The sequence below is a fragment of the Cariama cristata genome, unplaced genomic scaffold (genome assembly GCF_000690535.1).
Source record: "Cariama cristata isolate BGI_N322 unplaced genomic scaffold, ASM69053v1 scaffold31436, whole genome shotgun sequence".
Classification (NCBI taxonomy): Eukaryota; Metazoa; Chordata; class Aves; order Cariamiformes; family Cariamidae; genus Cariama; species Cariama cristata.
The window spans coordinates 79-13257 of record NW_009624342.1 but is presented as its reverse complement, the minus strand read 5'-3'; the positions used below and the strand labels follow the sequence as shown (position 1 = coordinate 13257).

General features: G+C 56.8%; 1 protein-coding gene across 2 annotated transcripts; it reads right to left on the bottom strand.

Moving 5' to 3' along the window:
* Positions 1-241: 241 nt before the first annotated feature.
* On the bottom strand, positions 242-11133 carry SLC6A17 (solute carrier family 6 (neutral amino acid transporter), member 17). 2 transcript variants are annotated; one of them, XM_009703145.1, is made up of 11 exons: positions 10848-11133; positions 7257-7414; positions 6835-6961; positions 5985-6166; positions 4749-4859; positions 3508-3749; positions 2599-2798; positions 2051-2233; positions 1709-1868; positions 1031-1193; positions 242-610 (listed from the first exon to the last, which is right to left on the bottom strand). In XM_009703145.1, exons 1-11 carry the CDS (start codon positions 11131-11133, stop codon positions 242-244), a joined length of 2181 nt encoding a protein of 726 aa, XP_009701447.1. The 2 variants fall into 2 exon arrangements, with proteins under 2 accessions (XP_009701447.1, XP_009701446.1); XM_009703144.1 differs by having other exon boundaries at positions 2051-2243; positions 2606-2798.
* Between the last annotated feature and the right edge of the window lie 2046 nt (positions 11134-13179).

Sequence of the window (13179 nt, the reverse complement as noted above, 5' to 3'; positions counted from 1 at the left end):
TTCCCCGAAGGCGAAGCCGGGGCATCCTGCCTTTCAGCCGAGGGTTGTCTGTCGGAGGAGTCCTGCCCCTCCCGCAATCCCTGCTTCCCGATATCATCTTAGAAATGGCTGCTTTTGGTTATGATTTTAAGAGGGGTTTCTTCTTCGTCTTCCTTATTAATTAATTTTCCTGTTGCCTGGACAGCCAGGATCCACTCCCCAGTGACCTCCTCTCCCGGTGGGGGTGGTCGGCAGGCAACCGTCACAGTTCGGAGTCAGGGGTCCTGGCCAGTAGGTACCCACTCCCGTATCGTCCGTTGGGGGCACTGCTCATTTCCATGGGGGAGTTGCTCCCAGGACCCAGGTAGGAACGGTGCGTCGGCATGGGGGACGGGGTCTCGCTGGGCACTTTGCTCAGGATGAAACGGGTCTCGTCGTTGTCTTCCAAATTGGAGATGTCCTTCATCATCCGACCCTTCTTGTAGGTGACAGAGAGGGCGTTGGAGCCATCCGACACGAGGTGGAACTGCCGGAGGATGAAGACCAGAGGCAGAGGGAGGGATGCCAGGATGATCAGAGAGATGAGGATAGCCATGGCCCAGGTTGGGTAGAAAAGGAACTTCTCTGCAGCCTGGAAGAGAGAGATATTAGTGTCAAGGAGCTGTTACAGCAAAGGTGATGCACACCAGGTACAACGGCTCCCTAAGCGCTACGCAATTGCCAGGCTTCGTCCTCAAGGGGCACCTCGTGAAGCTCTCGGAGGGTGGGTTCAAATCAAGGAAAAGGACATGGTCCTGCACACAGCCTGTAGCTGTGGAAGCAAACCAAAATCCAAGCCCAAACTTCAGCTCATGGTCAGAGCTGGCTGGAGACTTCTGGGCAGTGTGGACAAACCTGATTTCTTGCAGAGGAGGAGCAGCCACAGGCAGGACATTTCCCAGCAGGAGAGGGGAGGAGAAATGAGCAGAGCTGTGAAAAGCAGGGTGGTTTGCAGCTCTGCTCAGCCTGGACCTGAGGTGGAGGTAGCTGCAGGGAAGGGACCTGTGCTCACCTCCTCTCTGATCCATGCACTGTAGCCCGGGGGGCTGACTCCCAGCTGGATGATGCTGGCGGTCATGAGCACGGCCATGCAGATGGGAGAGACGTACTTCCAGGTGTAGTAGTAGAACTGGTAGGGACGGAAACCCAGCATTTCCGTCAGCTCCTGCATGAACCTGCCGAGAAGAAGAGATGGAGCCATGCCGTTCCCCACCTCCAAGTGAGAAACTCCCTCCCAGGAGTCCCCGTTGTGAATTATACCCAAGGTAAGGCCTGGAGAAGAGCCCAGCTGATCCAGGCAAGCACCTTTGTGTCCCTCAAGCCTGTAGGACTGGTTGGGAACCTCCTAAGGAAAAGGCCATTTGACCATTAACCAGAACCTCCCTTGCTCTGGCCAACCCATGAACAAGAAGAACAGGCACGGGGGGAACAAGGTCATCTTCCAGAAGGACCTGGAAACCTCAGAGAAAAGGTTAAATCACCTTGTGACAGATCACCACAACCAACACTAGATACCCACTCGAAGGACCTGCTCCTGGGGCTGGGTTACACCGAGGGCAGAGCCAAGGATCAAGGTGAACTGAGATCCTTCCTGCCTCGCTAAGGGAGCTGCCCCTGGGGCATTGGGGAAAAAGTCATATGGAAAAGAGCTGGAAGGAGGGGTTTTCTTTTTGTTGTATAAATGCCTTACTTCTTGGTGCCGTAAATCCAGGCCACAGCGATGTTCTCCAGGATGACGACGACCGTGAGCGGCAGCGTGGCCGAGTAATCGTCAAACATGGTGACAAAGTAATTCCCAGAGCGCTGCACAAAGATCAGTCCCACCACGAAGGCGAAGATGCAGCAACCAACTGTGGGGAGCAAACGGGCACGGTCAGCCAAGCACCCCGAGGGGAACCATCACACGGTCCGTTCCCTGCATTAGCAGGACCCAGTACACATCCACCATGTCCACACTCTTCTGGCGTGACTCCCCAGGGTGATGGGGACCCTCCACCCCTTCCCCAGGAGGATGCAGGAGAAAAGACCTCACCTGTGAACACTTCCTTCCGCACCTTGAAGGTGTCGATGATGGGCGTAGTGATGCCTGACATGGTCCCAATCATGCTCCCCAGCCCCAGGTTTATCAGCATCAGGAAGAACATGACGGACCAAAACGGCGAGGCTGGGAAGTGGGTCATGGCTTCTGTGAAGGCAATGAAGGCCAGGCCAGTTCCTTGCACAGACTGTTCAGGGGGAGAGAGGATCAAAAGTTGAGAAGAAACATGACAAGGACACAGCCTGCAAGCCCCTGCGTGCCTCAGGTCTCTCCTGATGCACTGAACTTCAAGGAAAGAAAAATCCAGTCTGGAAGCGGTGATGACCCTGCTAGACTTGCTATGGCGAGACCTTTCCCTCACCCCAGGAAGGACCACTGTGTGCTAAGGAAGACCACAGGGACAGGGAATCCCCACCTCTGGAGGGTCTAAAACTAAAAATAGTTTTTCCAGATCCATGTGCCAGGAGTGACACAAGTAGAGCAGCTCCTACCGGGGAGAGACAACGGGGTAGTTGACCTTCTGGTCCTACTAGGAATGCCACCAGGTACCTTGTCGAGTTCATCCTCCAAGAGGCAGGCATCCAAACCCAGTTCTTTGAAGTGCCCTTCTTTCACTGTCATGATCACCCTGTACATCTCATGGTAGTCCTTGGCGGTGAGGTGGGAGAAGTTCACGTGGGGTGGGATGAGGTCGTGGCTCAGCACGTTGGTGTTCAGGTAGCCCAAGATCTTCTCAGCGTTCCTAAAGGGAAAGCAGAGCCTGGTCACCCAGAGATGTTCCCTTCCTCCTAGGGTGAAGGATGGGGCCTGACCATGGAAGACCTTTGTACTAGGCAGGATGAACCTCCCTGGGTCACGTTACCCAGGTCCCAGTCAGAGGACCTCTTCGCAGTTTCCCAAGGTGTAAGGAAACATTGCATTAGGCCACTTGACAGAGGATGCAGATGGGAGCCTACCAGGGAATGGGCTCTCTGCACCTCCTCCTCAGGCTTATCTCCTGCTCTGGGACTCCACACTGCATGGCCCAGATTTTTATGGATGCAGCTTACGGTCTAAAGATAACACTGGGTGCACAAATTCACCTTCCTCCAGCTGCTTCTGGGGTACAGCCCAGCAGCGCTCTCAGCCTTGCAGACAAGTGGACCCTACGGTGAGTGGAAACTGGGGGAAGCCCAGGTGGTGTGACTAGACATGTTGGATTTACCCTCAATTTGCAGACTAAGAGCCCATCTTAGGGCTGGATTTTAGGTTGGAGGAGCTGAATACCCAACTGCCTCAGCTACAGTGGAACATCTCTGGAGATCCAGGTCTTGACCATTAGGAACTTGGGTTTAACAGAACACAGCATCACCCAGCTCCACAGCACTTACTCTGTTGCCTCCAGACCCACCACAACCAGCAGTAGCAAAGACCTGCCCACCCCAAACAGAGAAAAAACCAAATCCTCTTACTCCACCACACATTTCTCATTCATGATGTTGGCCTTGAAGCCCAGCACAGCAAACACAACCAGGGTGGCCAGGACAGACGTGAAGAAGTTAATGAAGGAGACAAGCGTGGCATCAAATTGGCAGTTGTTGTCCTGCTTGTTGTAGCTGGAGAAGGCGATGACCCCTCCGAAGCCCAAGCCCAAGGCAAAGAAAACCTGCGTAGCTGCCTCCCGCCACACCTGGGGGTCCAGCATCTTGTCCAGCTTGGAGGGGAGACACAAGAAGAAGTTAGGCAGTTGGGTGGCCCTACAACTCATCCCAGTGGAACCAGAGCTAAATTAAAAGGCTACTGTGCCTACAGCCTGGGCTGGTTTTGGAGCAGCCATGGGCATGCTTTGATCTACCACCATCAGGTCCTGCATGACCCAGCACTCATAGGTCCTTTTTCTCGTTCCCGCAGAGGGAAAAACTGAGGCGTGGAGAGAGTCAGGCGAAGATTTGACCTGACCATGTCTCTGGGTGCTCCGTCTGCCCCAGAGCCCGAGCTGGGTGCCCGATCTCCCAGTGCAAAGCCCTACAGCTTCCCAGTGGAGCACCCAGCTGGCATCCCTGTACCCCCACCCAAGGGAGCCACACACCACCCAGCGATGGGTCTCCATCCTCCCCTGGCCATCTCCTGCCTCTGGAGTGCCTGGAGCACTTGAATTCAAACATCTCGGTGGGCCAGTTTGTTTAACCCCCACCCCGTCCCCCCAACCACAGCCCCTCTCTCCCATGAGCCAGAGCTGCAGGCTGGAAGCCTTTGAGCATCATTCATCAAGAGATCATAATTAATATCTTCTAACAGCCTCGCCTGCTGAGCTGATTCATCTACATCTCTGCTTAATTAATGAATTAGCTGGTTAATTAATGGATGCATACCACCAGCGGAGGTTTTGCTGCCGGTCAACATCTTCCCATGGAGTCTTTAAATATATCGCTGCAGGCACCCCCACTCCCCCACCCTGGTGTCTGGGCACCTAAAGGTGACGGGAGCGATGCTAAGGCTCAAAGCAGCTCCAGGGTGGTGAGTCTGCAAGGCTCTTGGCTGTCTTGTACCTTGTATTTAGGGTGCTGCTGGCACATCCTGATGATGAATCGGGGATCTCTGAGGTAGTTTGGGGTTGGTACTGGGTTTTGGGGTGGGGAACATAAGGGAAAATAGGCTGTGACCAGCCAGGAGGAGAACCTACTTGGAGTCTGCTGGGCTTGGAGACTCTTACCTTGGGTGTGAACATGTGCATGATCCCATCCACTGCTCCACGCAGCAGAAGTCCCCGCACCAAGAAGCAAACCAACACCACGTAGGGGAAGAGCGAGCTGAAGTACATCACCTAGAGCAAGGGGGATGGACACGGGCACAACCTCATTTACTGCCCGCTGAGCTCCACCACCTCTTCATCCAACCCAAGGGCAGCACAACAAAGGTGAGAAGGGAGGGTTACCCTCCCCAAAATGAGTCCTGCTCCTCAGGCAGTGTGGGGTTTAGCTCTGGGACTGTTCGGTAGGGGACGTTATAAATGCTGAATCTCAGGTGGATTTGCAAAGTGCTTGGACGCATTTAGGAGAGAAAATCTGTTGGGGCTGCTGAATGTGAAGATGCCAGTGTTGGCTCAGAAAATCCCTGAAACACGAACTGCTGGTGCCTGGGGGTGCCTGAGGGAAGGACAGCTCTGCACCCCACCATCCCCTTCCCGCAGCATCTGCTCGGGGCTCCAGGCAGCCCCAGCTGGTTCCTGGCATGGGACGCATTTCCAGTGCCCCGATGAGCAGATGTAGACGGGACTTCATCCCGGGCAGGGCAGACCTGCTGCCGTGGTCCTGCTTCCACAGCTCACTCCCAGCCCCCTGCTCTCAGGGCCGTGGGGCAGGGGTCTCGTTGCCCTCTGCTACCTGCTAACGCACCAGATGTTTTGCAGAGCACATCTGGAGTCAGGGATGTTCAAGTGTCCTGGGAGACCAGACCCTTCTGCATCCAACCCCACTGCTTACACAGCCTTGCTTGAAACGTCCTCAGTCTCTGCGAGCTAACGGCATCCCTCTCCCAAAGTTTTCTGTTCCTCCCTGCCCTGCTTCTCCCGCACAGAGTCCCAGTGCTCCCCCCGTGAAGGAGGGCTCAGCTCTCACCCCTTCATCCTACAAGCACCCATCGAGATGGCGTGCATCAGGGGATCGGACAGTTGACGGCCTCCAAATGCAGGGGCTGGGCAGGCGATTTGGCTAGCCCAGTGTGGCTGAGCCCTGGGCCACGGCTGCAGCTGTCAGTTGGACTAAACCTTCTTTTGATCTTATTTTGGATCCCCCCAGAGACAGTCCCAACTCTGGAGTGGGTGTGAGCATCCCAGGGGATGCAGCATCCTCCAGCCACCCCAGATCAGGGCAGGAGAGCGTGGTCCAGGCAGGAGGTTTCTGCCTCAAGGACAGACCCCAGCCAAGCTCAGGTGGCCACCGATACCCACCTTCCCCGAAGACTGGATGCCTTTGATCATGGCCAAGCCAACGAGACTCCAGGCCACCAGCAGACACAGGGTCATCTTCCAGTTGAGCCCCCCGCTCTCCGAGATGGAGTTGGAGATGTCCAGGGCCTCCCGATACCAGAAGTAGGTGGTGGCCGAGCTCCTCTCGCATTCGGTCTCCACAACTGCAATGGAACAGAGGCAGGAGAGTGTGAGGGGGCTGGAGGAGAGTCACCCACCACCTCTTAGGGGATGAACATCAATTAATGTCAAAGACCTGCTGGAGCTGGCCAGGGAAGGCAGGGATCTCTGGAAACTAAGGGACAAGAATCAATGGGGCTCATTTTTAGTAGGAAAAAGAAGAGCAGGACATAAAGGCATTGTCAGGTGAAAATGAGATGTTAAATATAGGGAGAGACATTAGCATTTACTATAAAACCTCCCCGAGTGTCCCAAGGAGATGCTCAGACACCATTAAACACCATTAGCTCCATCAGCATCTCAGCCAGGCACTGATGGAGCAGCCAAGGAAGCCCTGCCTGGATCTCACTGCCTCCCTCCGTGGTCTGGGGTCAGGTCCTGGCCCCGAGCACCAAGGCAGCTCTGGATCCCCAAAGTGGCATCGAACTCCATCAGTGGGGACAGACCCCGAGGGAAGGCATGGGAGAGACTCATCCAACCCAAGGGAAACATCTCCATACGATCAAGGCAGCTGGACTGGAGAGGACCCAGTGGCCCAGGAGACACCTCAACCTCTGGTGTCCCCAACCTGTGATAGCTACAGATGTTGGGGGTCCCCAGTGTCCCACAGCCCCCCTTCCCTGGGAACGGTTCCCTCCCAGCCAGCCCTTACCAGCCACGGAGCCATTTTTCACGATGGGGCACTCGCTCCAGGGAAGAGGGTACTGGAAAGACTTAAAGAAGTAAAAGATGCTCCAGCCGATGATGACGTTGTAATAGAGACCGACAAAAAAACAGACCTGGGGTGAAGGAGGAGGACACGGTATTAAATCACAGGGCAGTGACACTGTGCCCAACACACCTCCTACTGGGTAGGGACCCCAGGGACCAGGGGTGTTGGGATCAGGGGATGGGCCCATTCCCACCCAGCCCTAGACCCATGGGTAGAACTCGAAAAACTCCCCTTGACCTCTCAAATCTCCACATGAGGCCCCTCGAGGTTTGTTTCCAGGCCACCCTCCCCACTTTGCAGCTTGCAAAGCCATCCTGCGCACCCCGAGATGGGGATCCAAAGGGACCCATGGGTGCACTCACCAGGCAGCTGGCATAGCCGATGCCCCCCAAGCGAGGACAGATGTAATTCCAGACGCCGATGCTGCCGCGGCGGATCCGCTGCCCCACCGCCAACTCCAGGAAGAAAAGGGGGAGCCCGATGATGACGAGGAGGACCAGGTACGGGACCAGGTAGGCACCTGGCAGGGGAGAGAAAGTTCATCAGGGACCCATCTCTACCTGCTGTCATGTAGCCAAGGACGGCCGGACAGGGATGGACAGGCAGGCTAGAGGTGGGACAGGCTCTGCCTGGTCCATCGGTTCATTTGTAAGAGATCTGGGAATGCAGATCAGCACTTGGGCAGCCGAGGAGACAGCCGTGGAGAGGAGCAAACACACGCGCGTGGAAGGAAAGGGTGCAGCATCCCATGCCAGTGTGGCTACACGTGGGACAGACCCCAACGCACCTGAAGAGACGCTGCATCCGTACAGGCACATCACCCCACGCCAAGGAGACATCTCCGTAAGCCAACCCACGGGGATACGCACCCGTTCCCGGCTGTCTCGGACACACAGGGAGGCAGGAATCCTCCTCTTCACCCCGGTGCTTCCTGCACGCGCGTGTCTGAGCCCCCTACACCCACACGCACCCCCCGACACGGACACCCACATCCCCGGCAGCAGCATTCACCACACCACACGTCACCCAGCACGGAGCGAGGTCCTCTGATAAGGGTAGAAACAGCTCGAATGAGAACCATGGTTAATCTCTGCCTGATGAAGGAGGCCAGAGAGAAATTAGCAGTTCCCGAAGCATAACCAAGTGACCGTAAAGGATGCAATGACTCACGCTGCAGCGCCCGGCTGATGAATTACTCCAACCTCCTGCCAGGGGCTGAGGAACGGGCTCAGGACCACGTTGCTCACTCCCGCGGGGCGGCAGGCAATCCAAAGGCATATACGAGAGCTCGGTTGTGTTGGGCAAATTCCCGGCTGGATTTACACCCTGGTGACAGTCACCACCCCTTGGCCCTGGGCAGGACCTGTGGCAGCTGATGCTGCTCCCAGCAGCGGTGCTGCAAAGCAGTTCAGCCCGCAAGAAGCATCCCAAGCTAAATGCCCGGGCAGGGGCTTGGGGATTGATGCGTTAGAAATGCAGGTGGGGAGTTAAATGAAGATGCAGCAACCCAGGGTGATTAGGAGGATGAAAGGAGAAGCAGAGAGCAGGGCAGAGCTGGAGCCCAGCGTAATTCGGGAAGGACCACGAGCATCCCATCTCTGCAACCCCCTCCTGGGCACGCACATCTCAGCTTGTGGACGGATGGAGACGAGACAAACGGACAGATTCAGATGCGAATTTGTCCAATACTGGAGATTTTCTTCCTGTGATCTCTGGAAAGATGGGCACCAGCTCATGCCCGTGCATCACCATACGCTGCCAACCCGTGCCAGCTCCCAGCACACCGAGTCCTGGAAATTTGACTCCAGCCCATCTCCTTACCGGCACGCAGCCGTTCTCCCCCACAGATGCCCATTTGGGGAGCAGGAGAGAAAGCAGCAGCCACCACCACATCCCGGGGTGCCTCAGCACACCCAGAAGTGGTCTGTCCATCACTCCCCAGCTCCTGCATCTGTCCGTCGGGCACCAGCCTCCCAGCCCAGTGGGAACCCCAGCCGGGGGCCAAGAAGGTTAAACAAGGTGGGAAGAAAAGGCAGAAAAACAGTGTCTGCCCCACGGGACAGGGGAGATGATGCCCCTTGGCCGAAAGAAAAAGTGCAGGAAAGCTGAGCAATCTGCTGCTTAAGCCAGTTCCCAGCTCTGTGCCTCAGTTTCCCCATCTGTAAAATAGGGTTGGGGCAGCTCGTAAAGCCTTTTTTTAAGCCCTGCTGCAGGAAGATGTTAGACAACTGCAAGGAGCTCCTCAAACCAGTTGCTTGTCCCCGTCCCTGCCTGGCTTAGTGTCCCTGTGTCCCACCGCAGGATGGGGCCGAGCCGCGGGGTTCAAACCCAGCACGTCCATCTCCTCCGCTGCAGTGGGTCTCAGGGATGTTGAGGGTTCAATTCCCTGTCCCCACTTCACATCCCATCTGGCCTTTTATCTAAAAACACTTGCTTAGTGCTCCCCATGTACAGACAGCAAATTCCACCCTGGATTTGCTAGGGAATACACCTGGATGAATCCCAGCCAGGGAACGCAAGCTGCTCCTCCTGTTACCCAGCACCTGAGACAGCCGAGGCTAAAACCCCACAAACATACAGAACAGCAGGGATAAGTAGCGAAATTTTCATTCATTGCACTAATTACAGTCAGGGACTGACTGCTGTGCCAGTGGGGAAACTGAGGCACGGCCGGGTTAAGTGCTTACAGAGAAGTGGGACTCTGGATCTCCAACCTCTGGGTCTGAGCTGGTTCCCAACCTTATTTAATCAGGAAAACCTGCTTGGAAGTCAGAGGCCAGCTGCGGAGAGCTGTGTAACGAAGCCAGCGGGGCCAGTATTGATCCATCCCAGCCCTGAATTTACCCCAGGCTCTGCCTCCGACCTCCTTTGGCCCCCACGTACAACCCTCCCCGTGCGCAGGCACCCAACGCAGGCGTTCGAACCCCGCAACACCTACGGATGCTTGTTGCAACCCAAGACCACGCCGAGAATCCCCCTCCCCTCATCAGCTTTTCAACACGGCGAATGCAGCCTGCGAAGCCACGCTGGACCAAAACGGAGCTTTGCCTGCACCCAAACCAGGGCATCGGGAGCTAAGTGTGCCGGGGACTGGGGAGATGCTGGGATGCAGGAGCCGGCCGCAGCGTGCTCCATCCCAGTTGGGCAGGGAAGGCGATGGGGATGTGAGCAGCTCCCCCGGGATGGGAAGCGCTGACTGCACAGGTCTTCGTTTGGGAGAATGACTCATCGTGAAGATGACACCAGAGATGTTTTAATTATTGAGAGCGTTGCAGGCTTGGCAGCTCCAAGGCTGGGGGCACGGTGAAGGATGCGGTGCTGGGAACAAGGGAAGTGCGAGGGGGGAGAGGGGAAAGCTGGGCTGATCCGGGCTTCGTTCGGTGCCGCTCGGCAGGGGCTGCTTCCCATCACTGCAAGGGTCGGTGCTGTGGGAGGAAAAGCCTCGAGGGCTGGGTTTGAAGTAATAATGAGCAACTTGCCCTCTCATCAGTGTCATGAAGGGTGTCCAGTCTCAGCACAACTGGAAGAGACCTGGCCCTTTGGAATCCCAAGGAGGGGGCATGGGGTGGGATGGGAGGAAGATTTGGGAAGGGGCTGGAGCCTACACAACCTGTCTTTGGGACCTAGGGAAATGGAGGGATTCTCTCTTCCTTTTTTTACCCCACTTAGTTTCCAGATTGCCCCAACAGGAATTGGGGGCTGCAGCAAGAAATCCTGGCTCCCAGCCTGGGATTCACCTTGACTTTGGAGTGGGCAGGTGAACACCCTGGAGGAAGGGCCTGTCCTGGAGGTTCCCGCATCTCTGAACTGATGAACGCACAGCGGTGAGCAGCTCCTGGCTACCTCTTTCCTGCTTTAGAGCCCAAATCACCCCCATCCTGCCCCGGGACCCACACCCTGACATGGAGCAGGGCAGGATTAGGCCATACCCCCTTCCCTGCCCCATCTCTCACCTCCTCCGTTCTTCTGGCAGAGGTAGGGGAAGCGCCAGACATTGCCCAGCCCCACGGAGTAGCCGATCTGGGCCAGGATGTACTGCAGCTTGCTGTTCCATGCCGGCCGGTTCTCCGCATCCAGCTCCTCATCTCCATCCTTCTGTTTGTCCCAGGTCTCCCCCGTCACGTTGAGGACGCTGCGTTTGTAGTCCACGGGCTCTTCGTGGGCCAACAGGTCGGCCACCGACTCGGTGACATGCTCGCTGCTGTGCTCCCGCTGCGTCACCTTGCTGTTCTTCGGCATCGGGATGGCTCCACGCGGCCCCGGGGGCCGGGATGGGGCGAGGGGAGAAGATGAACGTCCTGCAGGGAACGGCACCCACGTGAGCTACAGCTCCGGCCTCACCTCCTCTTCATCAGCAGGACCTGGGCAGAGAAGGGGTCAACAGAGAATGAGTTGGTTTTGCCTTTCCCCCAGGGTATCGTGGTGCTGGTGGGACCGGCAGCACCAGGAGAAGAATGGGTGTCCATCACCCCATGCCTTGGGGACCTCCCTCTGGACTAGGGGGATGCTAAGGACCCCCTTCTCCATGGAGGATGGACCAGGAGCAACCCCCTCATCCAGCATTCATGGAGCAAAGCCCCCTCATGACTCACAGGAGGGAACTTCCCTGGACTGCAGAGGACGGTGACAAGCGATGGAGCCGGTCACATCGCCGTGACCCCTCCTTTCCCTTCTTAACAACCCCTGGGCCAGCAGCTGATCCCCCATGAGGGCTGACACCGCATCCAGCACCGGCCAGGGCTCTGCCCTCCCTGCCCCGCTCCCTCCCCTCCTGACCCCTCGGCAGAGCCCGGGCTCAGCCCCACGACAGCTCGAAAGCGCTCAGGGGACAGTGACAAATGCCCAGGGTACCTCTCCATCCCTGGACATTATCAGGAGTGACTTAAAAGCCTGAGACCCTGCAGCTAAATCTTCCCAGGCAGCTTTACAACAGACAACGGTTGCAAAACAGCGGCTGCCAAGGCAAAGCCATCAATCGCCCCGGCCCCTCCACCTTCCCAGCCTCCATCGTGGACCAGCCTTGGCCGGGGAGTGCCATACCAGTCCCACAGTATCCGTGCAGTTACACCAGTTAAGACCAGTTTGCCCTCACCACTTCATTCCCCAAACCGATGGCACCAGATCCCATGGATGCGGGGCCGGGATGGGAGCAGGCAGGGTAATTTTTAGACCCACGGAGGGAGAGTGGGTGGGAGCGTGGGTTTGCTACCGGTGCGGCGACGAGCGGATGCGCGTGGTGGGTTGCGTTTGCAAACAGGCAGATGCGGGTTTGCACCGGAGATTCTTCCGGCTGCGGAGCAATCCTGCACGGAGGCATTTCAGGGGGTACCCACAACCCAGCTCAGCCCTGTGGAGGCATCAGGAAAACCCACTCTGCTGGGCTGAGGATCCCCAAGCTGGGAAAGCATCATGTCCCTCCTCTCCATACTGGGGGAATTGGGGTCTGACTGGCAGCTCCCACCCCAGCTGGGACCGTGGCGCTTCACCAGCTGGGGTGAAAACACAGAAACCCTACAAGAAACCCCACATCTTGGAAAAATAACTCTCCCAAAGGGCCACGCTCGCTTCTTTTCTCTCCCCTCCATCCCTCCTTTGCAGGGGACACCAGGCTGGTCACTGGCCCCTGGCAAAGCGATGGTGCCGTGCTCAGGGACCTGTCCCACCCCGGCCGGGCTGCAGCATCATCTCGCCCTCACCCTGGGGGGGTTTCTTGTTCAGTTCGAAGCTCATAAAAGATCCAGGTTGCCTCTCAGGGGTGACGTTGTACAAATAACCCATCAGCACAGCCCTTGGGGCAGGCAACCCTCAGCACGGGTGGCCGATCTCTAGCAGGATGGACCTCCCGCTATCCCCTCGACCGAGCCAAAGGAAAACTCTCCCATAATTTTCCAGAGCCATTCCCAGTTCTTCTTTCCTTTGGACAAACATCCATCTTTTTGACCCAATTCAGCCCACAATCCCAAACCTTTTCGCAGGAGCGGGTTCAGCCCAAGCAGCAAAGCCCAGCCCCAACCACCGCACCAAGGTCCTGACCCGGCGTGGGAAGGAAGCAAAGCGTCGGCAGTGGGAAACCTCACCCTCCCTCGCCCTCACCTTGCTGGTTTTTCACCCCTGAAGAAAGTTCCCCCTTTGCCAGGCCCTGTTCCTATTAGAAAAGCTATTTTTGGCCGTCGGCTGCATCCGTTGCCAGGCAACCATGTCGGCTCCACATCTTTCCTGGATCCGGCTCCTCCGGAGAAGCCGTTTGAATTATTCTTTCAAGCCTGGCCCAGCAATGTTTAATTT